At 51.6% G+C, this 17760-nt stretch overlaps 1 protein-coding gene across 2 annotated transcripts; it reads right to left on the bottom strand.

The window, feature by feature from the left end:
* Nucleotides 1-2033: 2033 nt before the first annotated feature.
* On the bottom strand, nucleotides 2034-16925 carry HROB (homologous recombination factor with OB-fold). Of its 2 annotated transcripts, XM_027568659.1 has the most exons (11): nucleotides 16706-16925; nucleotides 15702-15752; nucleotides 10802-11977; nucleotides 9474-9557; nucleotides 8136-8276; nucleotides 7438-7546; nucleotides 7165-7250; nucleotides 6747-6872; nucleotides 4838-4955; nucleotides 2558-2672; nucleotides 2034-2382 (listed from the first exon to the last, which is right to left on the bottom strand). In XM_027568659.1, the coding sequence occupies exons 1-10, from the start codon at nucleotides 16706-16708 to the stop codon at nucleotides 2581-2583; spliced, it is 1986 nt and encodes a 661-aa protein (XP_027424460.1). In that variant the 5' UTR covers nucleotides 16709-16925; the 3' UTR covers nucleotides 2034-2382; nucleotides 2558-2580. The 2 variants fall into 2 exon arrangements, with proteins under 2 accessions (XP_027424460.1, XP_027424459.1); XM_027568658.1 differs by having other exon boundaries at nucleotides 2034-2672.
* Nucleotides 16926-17760: the final 835 nt, after the last annotated feature.

The raw sequence follows: 17760 nt of genomic DNA, 5'->3' as shown, positions 1-17760 counted from the left end.
GAGATCATGCACAGCAAGGTCTTCGAGATCCTCAGAGAAAGGCGCCTCTATAAATGCAGCTGTGATTAACCCTGTTGGAACCCATTTGGTGTTTTAATTGCCCCGCCAACGGCCTGACTGAGCACCCACAGCTGAGTTCCCAGGGTTGGGAGCTGACAAGGCTGGGTGGGGCAGAGGGGCCAAGGTGGGGTGGGCGTCCCCTTCTGAGGCGCACAGCAGCCATGACGTGTGGGGTGCACGGCTGTGTTGACCTCCCCAGCCTCTCTGCAGCCTTCTTGTCTGTCATATGCGCCTGAAGGTACCCTGACTACAACCCAGTCCCCAGAGATAGCCTGTGTTCTGTCTCCTCTCCTTAGCTTCCTGAGGGCAGAAAAAGGAGGCTTTTACTCCAACCCACACACGAACCCACAGGGAACCCAGGTCTAGTGATAGAACAATGCTAGGTGATTGGATTCCCCACCCTGCCTTCTGGGAGCTGAGCCTGTAGGGTGATGAAGCACACAAGATGCCAGGACCCTGGTCAGGACTGTGAGAAGCAGAGATCAGGGCTCAAGGGCGTTGAGTGGGGAATGGTAGTGCGGGCCAGGGGCATGGGGTGGTTTAGGGGCAGAAAGACCGTACGGTGTAGATGGGCTGTGGCCCAGATCTGAGCTGCATCGGCAGAGCTGGGGAACTAGCAGTGGGTAGAAGAGATAGAAGTGCTCCATCTGTTCAGGTAAGAGGGTTGCTAGTGAATTAGCCCCTTCTTGCTCCTGGGTTTGGAACACAAAAGCCTTCTCAAACAGGGCCCCACTAACTAATAGCCTGCTGAACATGGAATTCTTCCAGCACTTACTCACTTCAGCTTTGAGACGGTGATCCAGGGCGTCAGGCTTTCTTTGGGAAGAAAGAGATGAGCATCCTTCCCCAGAGCAGTACCCAAGCCCATTGGAGGCCTCGGACTCACAGCCCCTTAGGGAAGGCTGGGGCTGAGGCAAGGGAGGCTGCTGGTCAAACTAGGGTCTTTAACCCACACCCCCTCAACCACGAGTTGGGGGATAATTCCTTTCCTCCTTTCATCCCAGAAAGGAAAACAAGGTTGGCGACTCGGTATAATTACGCCTTTTACACCCCGCACACGCCCCTTGTCCAACTCTGGTCTGAAAGGTGGCACAGCAAAGCTACACTGACGAGCAGCTGCTTGGCCACACGGCAAAGTGGCACTGGGTTACCACCCAACGCATAGGACGGTACCCATGAGTCCAGACGGATATAAATGTAGGACTAAGAAATGAGGAAGAATTCCAAATAATCTATACAGATATTCTGTCCTTAGAGAGGGTGGAACATAACTCCTTGTTTGTTAAGTGTGGGCTGCACCTAGTGACTTCCTTCCAAAGAGGACAGCATGAAGAGGGAGAAAAAGCACATCTACCGTGGAGAAACCTGACAGATGCTACTTCAGCCTAGGTCATCAAGGTCAACATCAACCCTTGGTGTGTGACGAGAATATACCTTCCTTGGTGGCCTTCCTCGGCAAAACACATAACCCCGGTCTCATCTTTCTTTAAGGAGACAGATTCCAATAGAGGGCATTCTGGAACATGCCTGACCCGTACTCTTTGCAGCTATCAGAGTCGTGAAAAACGAGGAAAGCCTGAGGAAATGCCAGAGCCAAGAGGAGCCTAAGAAGGCAGGGCAACTAAATAGAATGTGGGGTCCTGGAACAGAAAAAGGACGACAGGGAAACTGTATACATCTGAATAAAGCATGAAGTTCGGTTCATAGTAATGCGCCAACACTGGCTGGTTAGTTGCAAGCAGTGTGCGTCCTAGTATAAGAGGCTAATGACAGAGGAAACTGGGTGTGGGGTATATAGGAACTCCTTGGATTATATTGCAATAATTCTGTAAATCTAAAACTGTCTAAAAGGAAAGTTTATGAAGAGAGAGAGAGAGAAGGAAAACGAGCACCTTGGCTCTGCCCCAGCCAAAGCACCACCGGCAAGACAGATGGACAAGGAGCAGGGGTGGGTGGAAAGGAGAGCAGGAGGCGAGTGAAGTAGGCAGCTGCTTTATTTCCGAACAAGATGCCGCAGCCCCAGCCCCGCCCCCGCACCTGGGAACCTGAGCACAGGTGAGCTGGGCAGCTGCAGGCCTCTCGAGACAAAGCAGAGGGAAGTCTGAGAGTGTTCCTCCCCTGACCAGAGGGACAGGTCGCCACGGCTGTGGTGTGACTCCTCAGCTGTCCAAGGAATAGGGAGTAAAGGGATTGGGGTCCTCTAAAGTCAAGGGGAGGCCGGAGGGGGCCACACCTTCCCTGTTGGCAGGAGGAAAAGGAACAACAGCTGCATCCAAAGGCTTGGAGGACAGTAGAGCAGAAGGGCCATCCTTGGGCTGAGTTCTGGAATGCCAAAAGAAGACCCAAGGTGAGAGCAGTGTAGAATCGGAGGGTCGAGGGCGTTCCTAGGGTAGGCATCCAGGGTAGGGGCAGCCATAGTCCTGAGCTTTGTTTATTCTCCCATCATGCTGGGCTTCCTCTCTCCTTGGGACTCAATCAGACACAACCAGAGCCTTGCCTGGGTGCCAAGAGGCTGGCTGCTCACGGTGGGGGCCTTGTCGTGGGGCAGTCCCAGCTGCCGGTCCCACAGAAGAAGTCCTCAGGGAGCTCACTCAGGAGTCCATCCAGGTCATCTGCAGGGGGACGTGGAGAGGGTAGACAGAACTAGTGACAAAGTTAGGGTTCCACAGGACTCAGATCCAGAGCTCCTGCCTTTCAGGGGGGCCTGGACCTGGCTGCATAGTTGGGGAGGTAGCTCCCCCTGGGCAGTGGTGACTGGGCTAACAGGCCCGACACTGGCCTGACTCCCATCTTCCCTCTGCTTCCCCCACACGCACATACTACAAAAGACAGGGACAAAAATGCCTGGGCCTTTCTGTCAAGAAGGACACTCCTCTTGGCCTTGGTGATACCCCTCTTTCCATCCAGAGGCATAGCGCTTGAGTAGATAGGCTTCAGAGGTCCACTAGTGCAACGTGCTCATTGGACAGAGGAAGACAAAAGGCCGGGAAAAGCCATGAGACACATTCAGAATCACGGCATCCATTAATCTGGTTTCTCACTCGAAGAGGGCGAGACATCAGCCCCTTCCCCAGTGGGCCTTCCTGGGTGTGTGGAATGAAAGTAACTGTCCCTGACTGCAGTTCTCAGCTGGGTGCTTATGTCTGAGAACTTGGAAATAGAGCTGACCTCAGCAATCCCTGCTGGTACTATTACTGTTAACAATAGCAGCTACCACTCGCTGAGCGCATGCTCAGGGCCACACCTGCCATACTTGTCCCTTTCAGTCCTCACAGTATCCTTCGCAGGGCATGGTTCTTCCTGTTACCATCCCCACTTTATCTGAGAGAACGAGTTTAAAGAGGTCAGACAGCCTGCCCGTGGGGAGCATACTCAAGCTCCATCTGATGCCAGAGTCACAGCTCCCAAGAGAAGTCGCGCGTGAGGGACGGGCTCAGGCAGCCCATGGAGTCAGAAGAACTAGGCACCACCCCTGCAGAAGCCAGCTTCCAGTCTGGCACAGAGCACCTGACAAACACGCTGCTGGAAGTCCATTTGCTGGCATTCAAAATTTAATTAACGTGCCCAGCACTGTACTTGGGGAAGTAAGACTGGAATTTGATTGTAACAACAAAAGGTGATGGGGCGCCTGGGTGGCTCAGTCGGTTGGGCATCCGACTCTTGATTTTGGCTCAGGTCATGATCTTGGGGTCCTGAGATCAAGCCACACGTTCAGCTCCGCGCTCAGCGGGGAGTCTGCTTGAGATTCTCTCTCTTCCGTTCCCTCTGCCCCTCCCCCGCCTCAAATAAATAAATAAATCTTAAAAAAAAAGTGCCTCTCACTAGCTACACTATGACTGTTTGGGGAAACTTGATGTTAAATGAAGGGGAATGAGCAGACAGTGTGAGCCTAAGAAACTGGGAATCAGAGTAAGAGCAAGTATTGGTGTTTCCCAGCCCTGTCCAACCACCACTAGTGGTTACCTGCTTGGCAAGTCTGTCCCTACAACGGAGATGTGACACCAGCCACAATATTCTACAGGCAACTCTCCTCACTTATTTCATGACCACCAGCAACCTTCTGATGATGGTTTGGCTTGTCAGCCAGCTTACTTATAAGGAACGAGTGCAACATTCCAGAGGAGATTCCAGCATAAGGGGTACTTTTTCATAGGCTGTAAGTAAATGGGCTTTGTGGTTTATCCATTGGTCTAATGTGAATTTGGTTAATGTGAGACACTTACCCATAATCCCATGAACTTGGGGGCCAGACAGGGTTGAATTTATGGAATCAAAAAGCTAAGGATCAGACTGGGACTGTGCTAGCTTCACTTGGGTGATGCTGTCTCCCGAGGAACAACCGGACAGGTACGTTTTTGGGCTTCTCGGGTCTGTATCTTGGTCCCACCCTAACCACATGGAGGTTTGACTCCTCAGCACTGCCTGAAGGGTATCTGAGCTTAGTCAGGATGGGGAAATCAGCCCCCAGAAGACCCAAGGTGAGGCACAAGGATGGTGCCAGTCCATCTCGTCCTTGTGGCTAACCACATGGTCTGGAAATGGGGGAGACCTGTGGCTCCCACTGTATTTGCTTTACGTGGCCCCTGTCACACTGCTAATTAGTCTGTGGCCTACAGCCTTGCCAGAAAAGATACCACATCTGATTTCTGTAAGATTCTGTAAGACCCAAAGATTCACAGAAGGAGGGAAAAGATGCAGCCAGATTCTCCTGGCTGTGCTATCCAAGAGGGAATAGAAGGAGAACTGTTTTTGCTCCTGGGTGGGCTGACTGCCTTACCTGCTTCTGGGAGTTCTTCCTCAGGGGATGCCACTGCCTCTGCATTCTCTGCTGTTCTGAAGCCTTTTCCAAACTTTGCAATCTCATGATGGAGGCTGCCAGGGAAGCTTCCTGGGTTCTGGGGACAGAGAGCCTGGTTACTAATGCCCTTGCCTCTGACATCCCTCTGGACAGTTCCGTGTCCACCCAGACAACCTCAAAGGAATAGGTAGGGGTTCAGGAAAGATACAACAGAGGAGTGTGGCAGAGGCCAGTAACCCAGGGGAGGGAGCTGAAATACCAAACACCCCAAACAGCAGATAATTAAAAACACAAAAAACTTTTTTGGGTGATTTTCTTTCCTAATTCTGTTGGTATCTGGTGTTTTAGGAAATCTATATACAGCTAGAACAGAGTGAAGAGGCCATTCAGAAATATGGTGAGGATTTAGCCTGGGATTAAAAATGAGCTCTGAGGGGCACCTGGGTGGCTCCGTTGGTTAAGCGTCCAACTCTTGATTTTGGCTCAGGTCATGATCTCAGGGGTTGTGAGATTGGGCCCCATGTTGGGCTCATGCACTGGGTATGGAGCCTGCTTAAGATTCTCTCTCTCTCTCTCTCTGTCCCTCCTCTACTAAAAAAAATAAAAAGAAGAAAAGCTTTTAACAATCTGCACACTAGGGGCGCCTGGGTGGCTCAGTCATTAAGCGTCTGCCTTCGGCTCAGGTCACGATCCCAGGACCCTGGGATCGAGCCCCACATTGGGCTCCCTGCTCAGCGGGAAGCCTGCTTCTCCCTCTCCCACTCCCCCTGCTTGTGTTCCCTCTCTCGCTGTGTCTGTCTCTGTCAAATAAATAAATACAATCTAAAAAACAAAAAACCAACAATCCACACACTAGCTAATATACAGGCAGGTAATGGAAATCAGTAATTAAGCTGTTAACTATCATTAGCCCTAGAGAATGGGAATGGAGAAGAGTAAGTTTCACGTTTTGCTTTATTCTGTACCATTTCAATTTTTGTCAATGTGTATGGATACCTTGAAATTTAAAAGAAAAAGAAGGATGAGTTTTTGGAAGTGGGGTGATTTTGAGAAAATGTGGAAGGTTAAGGGGAAAGATGAGGGCAATGGAAGTAGCCTGTCAGAGCTAAAGGTATAACTTGAGTAGAAGTCATCAAGTCTTACCCATTCGCTTTTTAGAAGAAGCAACAGCAGGGGTGGGGACAGGACTTGCCCAACAGCAAGGGAGGGGACAGGACTTGCCCAAGGTCACTTACAAATTACTAGCAGAGCAGGGACATGACCCAGGTCTCCTGACCCCCAGGCCAGGCCATGACAACAACCCAGGATCCCAGGAAGCGGGGAGGTGGCCACAGAGGGGACACCGTATGCCAAGTCAAGGCCTGGCTCTGCACTCTTACCCTGGAGTGGAGCTGCCTGGAACCCCAGTCTCCCTTAGTTCCCAAAAGGGGGTGTCCCCACCTGAGTTCTGTGCGGGTGCACCCTCACCCAGTGGAGGTGGAGCCCAGGAGGGCAGAGGCAGGGCAAGGGCTGGCTCACATGACGGGCCATACGTGTCTCACTGTTCTCCACACTACCACCTGTAGCTGATCTGACCCTGAGTCACTTACTGAGGGCTGCACCCCCTGGGAAACCTGGTTAGTTCTCAGGTGACTCCTATCCTCTCCAATGCCCAAGTCTGCCATCAGATCCCCAAGAAGCCAGCTACTCTAGGTCCTGTTACTGTACCAGCTGGCAGGCGGCCGCACCAGGAACAGGAGGAGATGGCCCCGTCCCCGAAGGCATCGCTTCACCCCAGGGCAACGGCCCCCTTCATGCCTCTGCTCCTCAGGGTGATGGAGGGGAAGATACCAGAAGATCCAGCCAGAAAGAGGCCCTGTCAGTCCCCTTTCCATCCTGCTCCTCTTACCTGGGGGAAGGGCTGAGATGGCTTGAGGAAGTTCCCATCCCCGGAATCTGGGCTGTAAATATGGACCAGGTTGTTGGGCGTCACGTTGAGGTAGTGATTTCGGAGCGAAGGAGAAAACACTCCAACCTGGATCCGAGGAAGGGGGAAGGTCAGTGCCCTCATGGAGCACTAGATGCTGTCAGATGCCACCTGGTCCCCACCTACCTCCCCCTTGCTGGCCTCGGCACCAGGGTCACACAAATCGCTTCTGCCCCAGCCCTGGGGCCAGAGTAGAACCACTTACCGCACCCTCTTGCCCTCACAGCACAACCCCTCATCCCCATCCGCCTCCGAAGAATGGGAGCCAGGCAGACAACTCAGGAGCCTTCTCCAGGGTGGGAGGGTTGGAGAGCACGTCCCCGTTTGGAGCTCCCCATACCTGCTTTAGCAGCAGCACCGAGCCAGGCTTCAGCTCACTCTGACGGGTCTCAAGCAGCAACCTGTGCACCGTGCCCTGCATCTCTCCTGCAAATACCACATGGCCCATCAGTCTGGGTCAAGGGCAGCACAGGTACTGGTTTGGGCCCTGGCTGGGAAGTGGGCCATTCACTGCCTCAATTTTCCCATCTGCGAATGGAGAGGACGATTCCTCCTCATCTCCTGAACTCAACGAAGGCCACTCATCAAACCCTCCCAGGACCTGACTCCTCACCGGTGGGGTCCTTGAAAACCACGCTGGCATCCATCGTGCTCCGACTCAGGGACTTGATCATCACTGCCATGGTGGGGACCTTGTTCCTGGGAAGCTGCTTCAGGGCTGCCTGGTTACAAGGAGAGGCATTTGCTGAGCAAGCCACGTCCCACCTGTGAGGTTCCCAAGTGTGCCAGGGCAACCTGGGAGCTGGGGCGGGGGCAGGGGGGACAGAGTACAGATGTGGTGATGATCTGCCTTTTTTGGAGGGCAAAAAGGCAGTCTGAAGGACTCATCCTGTCTCTCTCTCTAGCAGATCTGAGGCTGGCAGGTCCTTCATTTATCCCCCCTGCTTCCTTTCTCCAGCATATATGTATTTATGCAGAGCTGCATCACCGCGGGCCATGGGCATGTGTCTGCACGGGACCCTGGACCGCTAGGGAGCTTGAAAGGTAGCCGTGTACTCACCCCACCTCATCCAGGGACTGGACATGCAGAGACATACCCATACCCCACTTTCACCTTCCACCTGTGCCCAGTAGTAGTGAAATGCTGGGTGAGTGGAAGATACAACCAAAGGGGCTCCATGCAGCTGCTCAGAGATAGGCCTGGGGTAAGAGGGAGCAAATGGACAGCCCCTTTCCTAAGGTGGAGTAGGGCAGCAGGTTGGTGAAAAGGAGAAAAATGGTCTTGCACATCTCAGCACCCAGGATCCTTACCTTCCGCAGCACCATGACGATGCTATAGGTACAGAGAAAGCAGGTAGAATCTCTCTCGTCCAGGCCCAGAGCAGATTTCATGGCCAGCCAGGGCCCTCGCCCAAAATCCTCCTCCACCGATGCCTGGGAACTAGTAACAATCTGGCACCACAGAGCAGAGGGGGAGCCTGCATTAATGGATTCACCCTGCCACAGATCTTGGCTGAGACAGGATAGGGGGCTGCGAGGGAAGGGCGAATTCCCTGTAGCATGGTGACCAGTCTCTCCTCTCCTACATCACAAAATGGTATGTGAGATTTTGTTGCATAGCACACCTTTCACTAAGCAGCAATAGCAAAGGTGCTCCTTATTTTTTATTTTATTTTATTTTATTTTACTTTATTTTAATCAAGTCCTGACTTTAGTTACATTGAAGCAAAAGGCTACGTCTCTTGTGTAATAGACTGGAGAAGTCTTAGGGCCAGGGAGACCCCATACACACTGACAGGCTTCCAGAGTGCCTGAGCCATTTTGAAACCAGTCATAGTTTATTTGGGATGCCTCTGGCTTAACTATTAACCTTCTTATATTAAAAAATGCTTTGGGGCACCTGAGTGGCTCAGTTGGTTGCGTGTCTGACTCTTGGTTTCAGCTTGGGTCATGATCAGGTCATGGGATTGAGCCCTGCATCGGGCTCCTCACTCAGTGCAGAGTCTGCTTGTCCCTCTCCCTCTGCACCCCCCTGTCCCCTGCTCTCACGCGCTCTCTCTCTCTCTCTCGAATAAATAAATAAAAAGTCTTAAAAAAAGAATGCTTTGTATCCAGATGAGTATTTGCTACTCTGGACCTGAAGCGGGCTGGTGGATCTGTGGAAGTGCAGCAAAGAGAATTAAAAGCAAAAGTAGGTCTGAGGGCAGAGCAGGTCAACCAGAATCCCAGTGAGGAGGGAAGATGGGTCTCACCCACCAAAAAGGAACCCACTGAAGGCCAGATGAAGGCAGATCCTTCCCAGCTCAATTCCCCGAAACCTGAGAGGAGGAGTTCCTGAGATACAATTTCCTCATACTTCTGACACACCCCTCCCCTGAGGGAAGATGGGAGTTAGCTGTGTCTTTCTTCCTTAGATGAGAAAGAAGACAGGACGCATGACGTCGGGCAGCATCAGGAGAGGCTTCCCCTTATGCCAGTAAAACCGCCACCTCCCCAAACGGCCTTCACCATGTGCGTGACCTTTGGTGCGTGACCCCGGGAACAGGCCTAGCAGTGTAGATTCTGCTTCTCACCTCCTGGAACCCGCGGGGATATCCCTCGCTCTTAAACGACGCCCAGAAAAATCAGCATTTGCGTGGAACTAGTTACCTCTGTCGGGAATTTAGCCCGAGCACCATGAGTCGGAGTCTGGGGTGTGGAAACCACGATCTCCTCCAGATTCTTCTCACTGTGCTACAAGGGGAGAGGGAAGGGGAAGGCGAAGCAAGCACAGCAGCTGTTACCTACCAGTGCAGCTTCTTGTCTGGGTTACATAATGAGTTCAGGAAACTGTCAGGGACAATTAACACATATCACATCTCTCCTAACGAAGTCTCGGGAGCCTTGTTGGCAGCTCAAAAGAGATGCTTTGGGGATTGTTTGGGGAATGTGAGGAAGTTGGAGCTGGCCCAAGAGCAAAACCCAGGGCTTCCTGAAGGAGGCAATGACCCGGATAGAGAGGCCTGGGATAGGCCCAGGGGCAGCCTTCCCCAAGTCCCTTCTCGGGAACCTACCCCTTCCCCACAGAGCTCCAGCCCAGGAGGAACGTGGACAGCCTCCTTGGATTTTCCTTAGAGTGCTAGCAAAGAGCAAGGAACGGGCAGAAATTATTTGAACCACCCTTAAAATGCGAGAAAAGGAGTACACCAATCACAACCAGAGCAGACCCTCAGGGTCCCATTATCTGGTATCTGATCCAAGATGGTCTGATGGATACTGTCCCTCCACCACTGCTGAAATCCAAACCGTCAGCATAGTGCAGCTTCCCCACATGGGCCCCACACGCCGGCCACAGTGCTCTGTTCAGTGTACCTCCGACAGCATCCTGCCCTTACACCTCCGTGCCTTCGCACACACTCTTTCCTGTCTTCCCACTGCTGAAATGCCTCCCAGAGCACAGCCTTCCTACACACACCTGTTAACCTCCTCCCTGACCCTCCAAAGCCCACTCAGGAAGCCCAAGGAGCCCAGTGACTCCGCATTTTACGTATCATCGTTCCTTTGCATCAGCTTCTTCTGCTGTGCTGTGAACAACTTGGGACAGGAACTACTTCTATTTTAACCTCTGCATTCTCAGTTCCAAGCAAATCGCCCAACACAGACAAGTCCTTAGTAAATGTAAGTGAATGGATCTTCTTGCCCCAGGGCTAGCAACAGGAGGGGCTCAACAAAGGAAAGTCCTGAAGTTCTCAGAACCTGAAGCGCTCTCCCACCTGTGGCTTTTGGAGAATTCAATTCTTCCTTCCCACTTCTTTGAACTTCTTCCCGCAGCTTCGGAAACCCTCTCTCTACACTTCCTTCCTTCCCTCCCGCCCCCCAGGAGTAAGGATATTGTGGGACTGGATGGCGCTGGAACTCCTGCTTCTCCCTCCCGCCCCCACCCCTCTCCCGTGTCCCGGGACAGGTCCAGCTTCTGCCGAAGACAAGCTGTCCCTCACCTGGTGAGGCAGGACCCCGGCCGGGCCAGGGAAGCGGCGAGTTTTGGGGTGGGCGGGCTGCTGGGGTGTCCGGTGGGCGGCAGTGACCAGCTGCACCAGGTGGTTGGTGACGATGGGTGTCTGCAGAACTGCCTGGGGAGCCAGGGAGGAATGGGGGCTCTTTGGGGTGCTGAGAGGACACTTGACAGAAGACACTGGAGCTCGGGGTTGTAAGGGGCTCCGAGGAAATGATCCAGAGAAAGTCCTCGAGGGAGTAGAATAGATCGAGTTGGGAGTTCGTGGTCCGGGAAAATGAGATTCGCCAGGTATGGAGGCATTTGGACACTGGAATGAGTGACCGGGGAAATGGTTTTGCGGGCTGCTCTGAACAGGCCTGCCAGCCGCTTGGGGAGGTTGTGGTGCCTGAACTGGGGGGCCCTTCCGACAGGCTTCCCAGGGGGGCTGCTGAGCAGGAACCACTGAAGCAGTTGGGATGGGAAGGTTGTTGGTGGCACCAGATCTCAAGGGGGGTTGTAGAGTCCTACAGTGGACAACAGGCTCTGGAGGCTCATCGTGGGCTGACAGGACACTAGGTATGTGGGGAGCAGGTATGGGCCCCTTTTGGCAAGACCTGCTCAGATCAGCTACCCGGGCCTTTTTAGCCACTGCTGAGTCCTCCTGATGCCAGGTGGGCAGGATTCCTGGGGCCTTACTGCTGACTCCAAGGTCCAGCTCCATGCCAGGCCCCTCCAGCTCCATGCTTGCCAGGACCTCATCAAATTCATCTTGTTCAGGCCCCTCAAAGCCCCCAGTCACTGGTTGCTGGCTCTCAAACCTGAGCAGGGAGCAGGAAGCGGAGGTCTGGGGTCTGGCTGGCTCTTTGAGCACTTCAGTCAGTGTCACTTGTCTCTGATGGCCAGTCCAATTGCTAGAAGTCAAGACAGGCCTTAGGGGGGCTGTTCCTACGGAAGGTGGACCCCTGATGGCCCCGGGCATGCTGGAGGTAGGAAGGCGGAGTCCCAGAGCTGACTGGCGCAAAGCCTCTGAAGGAGCAGTGGGGCCTGATGGCAACTGCCCAGAAGACTGTGCCTGCACGGAGTCCTGTGGCCTGGAAGAGACGGGTCTCAGGCACCCAGCCTTCACAGGCCGCGAGCCAGCAAACTGGTTCTCTGCATCCTCCACGGCAGACAAGAAGTCCTACAAAGAAGCAGAGATGGTGGGTCTTGGCATCCAGAAATCAAGAAACAGTCTGCTTTTCCTGTTTCAGGCATGTGGTATGTTTGTAGGCGCAGATACATGTAAGCAAGAAACCAAGGCATGGAAGGCCATGGTGGGGGTCTCTCACCACCTTTGTTTGACCTTGCCCATGAGCCCACTCCCCCACTTTTTTTTAAAGATTTTATTTTTTTAAGATTTTATTTTTGGGCGCCTGGGTGGCTCAGTTGATTAAGCGACTGCCTTCGGCTCAGGTCACGATCCCAGGGTCCTGGGATCGAGTCCCGCATCGGGCTCCCTGCATGGCAGGGAGTCTGCTTCTCCCTCTGACCCTCTTCCCTCTTGTGCTCTCTCTCTCATTCTCTCTCCCTCAAATAAATAAAATCTTTAAAAAAAAAAAAAAGATTTTATTTTTTTTTTTAATTAATCTCTACATGCAATGTGGGACTCAAACTTACAGTCCCAAGATTGAGAGTCGCATGCTCCACTGACTGAACCAGCCAGGTGCCCCAGCACCCCCAGACTTCTCCCGGAAAATTCAGGGGTGCCTGTCTGGCTCAGTTGGTGGAATATGTGACTCCTGATCTCGGGGTCATGAGTTCAAGTCCCATGTTGCATGTAGAGATTACATAAAAATAAAATCTTTAGCACTGTATGTTAACTAACTAGAATTTATTTTCTTTATTTTTTAAAGATTCCATTCATTTATTTGAGAGTGTGAGAGAGAGAGAAAGAGCACGAGCTGTGGCAAGGGGTGGGTAGAGAAGCAGTCTCCCTGCTGACCTAGGAGCCTGATGTGGGGCTCGATCCCAGGACCCCAGGATCACGACCAGAGCTGAAGGCAGATGCCTAACCAACTGAGCCACCCAGGCGCCCCACTAACTAGAATTTAAATAAAAATTTGAAGAGGGGCGCCTGGGTGGTTCAGTCAGTTAAGCGTCTGACTCTTGATTTCAGCTCAGGTCATGATCTCAGGGTTGTGAGATCGAGCCCTGCATTGGGCTCCATGTTCAGTGGGGAGTCTGCTTGAGATTCTTTCCCTCTCCTTCTGCCCCTCCCCCCTCTAAACATAAATAAACAAATTAATTAATTAAAAACTTGAAGAAAAAGTCTTAAAAAAAAAAAGAAATTTTCTAAGGCTAAGTGTTTAGGTAGCTTCTCCTGGGGGGCGGGGGAGCAGGCAGAAGCAAACATACCAGGGCACCAAGAATCAAATCACCCAAGGTCACACACCCATCTCAAGGAAACAAGTTTCCTGGTGTCCAGCCTGTGCAATAGGGGTCTCTCCAGCTGGTGATGCCGCCTATCCTCAACCCACTCCTCCCCGCATCCCGCGCACACACACACACACACACACACACACACACAGCCTTCAGTAAGCCAGAGAGGCCTAGGATCTAGCAAAATAGGTAGAAGTTAAATATAGCTTTTCAGGCAAGTTAAATTAAGTATGGATTCCAGTTGGGAAGCAAGGTGAGATTGACACCTTCAAGAGCAACAGACCTGTTCTGAGGGTGTTTTTGAGTCAGAGCTGCTGATTTAACTGACAGGAAGGTCCCCTCCACCCCCATCCTCTGCTGCTGCATTGGCCTGTCTGGGCCAGGGAAAGGTTTTTTCCTACTTCGTGTATTATCAGGAGAGTTAGCATACTCCAGCAGGACTACCACGGGATTTAGCAATAACAATATTAGAATTACAGCAGCAATGACATCCTGATGATCCTGGAGGTTGATGGATCCCTCTTCCCCTAAAGGGCTCACTCTTAGACATGACCTCATCTGCCTGGGGAAGGGGGAAACGGACTGGTCTTGGAACAGAAACTTGAACTCTTTTTTTTTTTTAATTTCATCTCTACGCTCATCGCTTCTCGGCCTTTTGGCTAAGATCAAGTGTAATCTCTACGCTCAACATGGGGCTCGAACTCAAGACCCCAAGATCAAGAGTCACATGTGCCACTGAGCCAGCCAGGTGTCCCAGAGACCTTCACTCGTAATCCCATTGCCAGCTCAGCAGTCCTCCCATCACCTGGTAAGACCCAAGTGGGGCACTTAGCAGTCACTTTTTCAGCCTGTAATTACACATCTCCAAAGCTGAAAAAGACAAGGACACATCTCTTCAACAAAGCTGGCAATTTTGAATTTTTACATAAAAACAAAATTCAAGTCCCCAAGAGATGACAAGAACATCTAACAATTTGAAATGGCACTGGGTGCCAGGGACCACATAAACATTTTACCAGAATTCTCTCAGTGAATTTTCACGATGGCCCTAATAGGTGTTATTATTATTCCTGTTTTACGGATGCAGAAATGGAGATTCAGAAGTTAAGTAACTTCACAGAACCAGGACTAGAACCCATATGTGTCCCTGTCACTATGTCTTAGGGCCTCAATGAATGAGACATGCCAGAGACCAGTTTTTTAATTTTTTTTAATTCTTTTTTTTCTTTTAAGATTTTATTTATTTGTTTGACAGAGACATAGCGAGAGAGGGAACACAAGCGGAGGGAGTGGGAGAGGGAGAAGCAGGCTTCCCGCTGAGCAGGGAGCATGACGCGGGGCTCGATCCCAGGACCCTGGGACCATGACCCGAGCCGAAGGCAGATGCCCAATGACTGAGCCACCCAGGCGCCCCCAGGGACCAGTTTTTAAGAGGTCTGAGGAAGGTCTGTTTTCCCTTTCAAACCTTAGGTTCCAAAAGCTTCAAAGGAAGGGGAACGTGGGCTTGGGTCCCTGGTGCAGCATTCATGACCATACTAGGTACAGATGGGGCATCTCGACAAATTCTAAACATGATTTTTAAAGCACAGCACTGGGAGACAAAAAGTAAGTTTGAATGGCTTGTCATTGATAAAATAAAGTAATTCTACTCTATAAATGTAGTTTAGTATCTATGTATGTTCGCCTGCAATCAAGAGGCCAAGACCTCACCGTGGTTGTTGGTGCTGTATTCTTACTTTTTTGCGTTTTACTCACTTAAATCCTGCCTCTTTCTGAAAAGGATTTCAGGTAGCAATTTTGGACCTCCCAGATGAAACTATATCCATTGGATCTGAGTGGGAAGAGAGCTGGGGGGATTGTTAGCTAGTTCAGTGATTCTGACTATACCCCAAGATTAGAAATAGCCCTGCCTGGGCCCATCCCCGGAAATTCCAATTTAATTGGTGTGTGTCAGGGTCTCAGCAGGAGTGATTCTAACGTGCCAGCTTCCAATCCAGTCTAATCCCTCCTCTTCTGAGAGAGAGGGAAGGGAAGAACACATCTGAGGCAAAAGAACACCCCTCCTATTATAGAAGAGAAAACAGAAGGCCAGAGAATGAAGTAATTTGCCCTGGTTCACGTAGCTACTTGGTGACCCCAGGTCTCCTGTCATCCACTAACTGTGTTGTCTCTGGTTCTCCATAAACTGTCTTCCCACCTCAAGCATGCCATCATAAAGGTGAACTGAATCATCCATATGACCCAGCTTCCAGGCAAGGGCCCTTGTAATTTAAAGGTATGCCAATTAGGCAGCTCTGTTTTTCTGTCTCTAAAACAGTTAAGTAGGTTGTTTACATGTCTCATCTTCTCTCAGCCTGTCACAGACAAAAAAAGCTATACATGTCAAGTAAAAGGAGGCTGGGGCAGACTGCTTCAAAATGTTCTGGGTCTGGGTGTTGACAACTCAAGACCTCCTCTGCTATCTCTGATCACCAACACTTCCTTACCTCATCTTCAAACTCTTCTTCCACAGTAAACAGCTTCTGCAAACTGCATGCCTGAAAGGAAAACAAAGCAATTGAGGTTGGAGGAGAGATACTGTTTGCAAGTACATTCTGTCCTCACTATGCTTCTTCCAATTCTAACAAGACCATCAGGTATACTGGTTTGTTTTTTTTTTTTTGTTTTTTTTTTTTGCTAGTGCTGAAGGAGGAATAAGGGATGAGGAGGGAAGAGATGGGATTTACTTAGAGATTTACATGATTTAGAATCCTTTCTTGTAAAATAATCCACTCAGGTCCATCCGCATTGGCCTTGCAAGAGGGAGGAGGAGGCAAGGGGGAGGCTGACAAAGGGAGCAAGGGTCATTCTTTAGACTCAGCACTGTGCACATGGGCCTAAGGATTTTGCAACATCCCAAAGATTTGGCCTGGGGAACCTATGTCAAACGTAGGAGAGGTTACCATAAATCCAGGCATGCCCAGTACAGTGGCCTTGTTTCTGAAACAAATGGTTTCCTTCTATCTAATCCAATGCACCAAAGCCAGCGTCCCAGGAGGGCAGAATGCCCCGGTCCACAGTTCCTTCTTTCTAGGCAGCAGGGCTGCTGTAGCCAGTTCTTAGGCATGTGTCAAGCCCAGCGCGGCGGGCTGTGCCTAACGCCAGATGCCAGAGCAGCCAAGAGCTACAGTTAGACATACCCACCCCCCAGCGTCCAAGGATCAGAGGGTACTGGCTAGGAGGAGGGGGTCGGCTCTGGAGGCGTGACGTTTGAGCACACCGAGAACGATGAGCAGTTCTCCAAGAAGAGATGGAAGGCAGCAGGAGGGAAACAGGCCCAGAGGGAGGTGTGTGGAGAGAACCTTCTCAGGGTCTCAGGCAAGCCCTGACTAGAGCCCAGGTGTCCCGAAGCCACCAAGCTCTGACCCAAACCCTAACCCTGCCGTGCAGCTCGCACGAGTGAGGGGCCGCAAGCCGGAAGGCAGCTCCGCGGCCCGGGGAGCAGCATTACCATGGCGACGGCGGGCGGCCTTCGGCCGGAGGGTTAGCCGGGCAGGCCCCGACTCGAGGGGTCGCCGGGGCCTCGGACTTGTCCCAGGCGGGAGAGTCGGAGTCCGGGCAGCGGGGTCTCTGGTGCGAGGTCGGAAAGACAGAACTCTGCGACCCGGCAGGGGGTCGAGAGAGGGTCGCCGGGAAGCCGGGGGCCGGAGCCCGGGACCGCTTTCGAAGTGGCCGCCACTCCAGCGTCTCCGCCCTCTTAAAGGGGCGGGCCTATTTCTATCCCGCCGACACAAAGGCCCTTCCTCCGTCTGTCTTCCGCCTCGGCCTTAAAGGGAAATGAGTGGGCTCTCGGTCGCCCCCCAGCGGCCCCTTGGGCCAGGTCGGCTGGTTCAACCGGAGTTCTGGGAGAGCAGGTTGGGAATCCTGGGTCCCCAGTCCCGCCCATCCTCCTCTCCTGAATTAAGCACACTAGGGACTGCGTACTGAACCATAACTCTCATTCACATTAGAATCCGCCCCATTGGTTGATTGTTCATCTAGCCATCCATACTCGCAACACATATATTAAACAAAGATGTTCTTGGCCTTGCTCTTTTTAATCCTTAATATTTCAGCTTAGATCTCAGATCTTCCCTGTCACTTATCTCTCAAGTAACGTCCATCCCCCCATCCAAAACTCTATTTCCTTCTCAGCACTTTTCATAATTTATAATTGTCATGGTTTACATCTTTATTGTGTGTCTTCCTTACTAAAATGTGAGCTCACGGGTTTCGGCACCAAAAACCAAACAAAAATGAGCCCCATGAGGGCAGAGACTTGGTCTGGCTTGTTCAACTTTGTGTCCCCAGCACTTAGCACAATGCTCAATAGAATTATTGAAGGAATGGTACAATGACTGATGTGTATCCGGCACAGTACTTAACACTGGGGATAGAGAAATTAATAAGACTCCTTGTGTCCTCAAGTTCACAAGTCAGGGAGACACAGGTCAACAGATAGTCTAGGATAGTTGTGCAGAGAGATGGGCAGGGATCCAGTGAGCTGGCAAAGCTAGCTCTCATGAG

This window comes from Zalophus californianus, chromosome 16 (genome assembly GCF_009762305.2).
Source record: "Zalophus californianus isolate mZalCal1 chromosome 16, mZalCal1.pri.v2, whole genome shotgun sequence".
Taxonomy (NCBI): domain Eukaryota; kingdom Metazoa; phylum Chordata; class Mammalia; order Carnivora; family Otariidae; genus Zalophus; species Zalophus californianus.
This window is presented reverse-complemented; position numbering and strand designations above follow the sequence as displayed.

Bases quoted from the DNA above. Each gene is read 5' to 3' on its own strand.
- HROB (XM_027568658.1), bottom strand. The intron at 9,558-10,801 runs GTGAGGGACAGC...CTCCCCTTGTAG, and splicing joins CCGGGGTCCTGCCTCACCAG to CACAGTGAGAAGAATCTGGA. The intron at 6,873-7,164 runs GTATGGGGAGCT...CCTCGGATCCAG, and splicing joins CGGTGCTGCTGCTAAAGCAG to GTTGGAGTGTTTTCTCCTTC.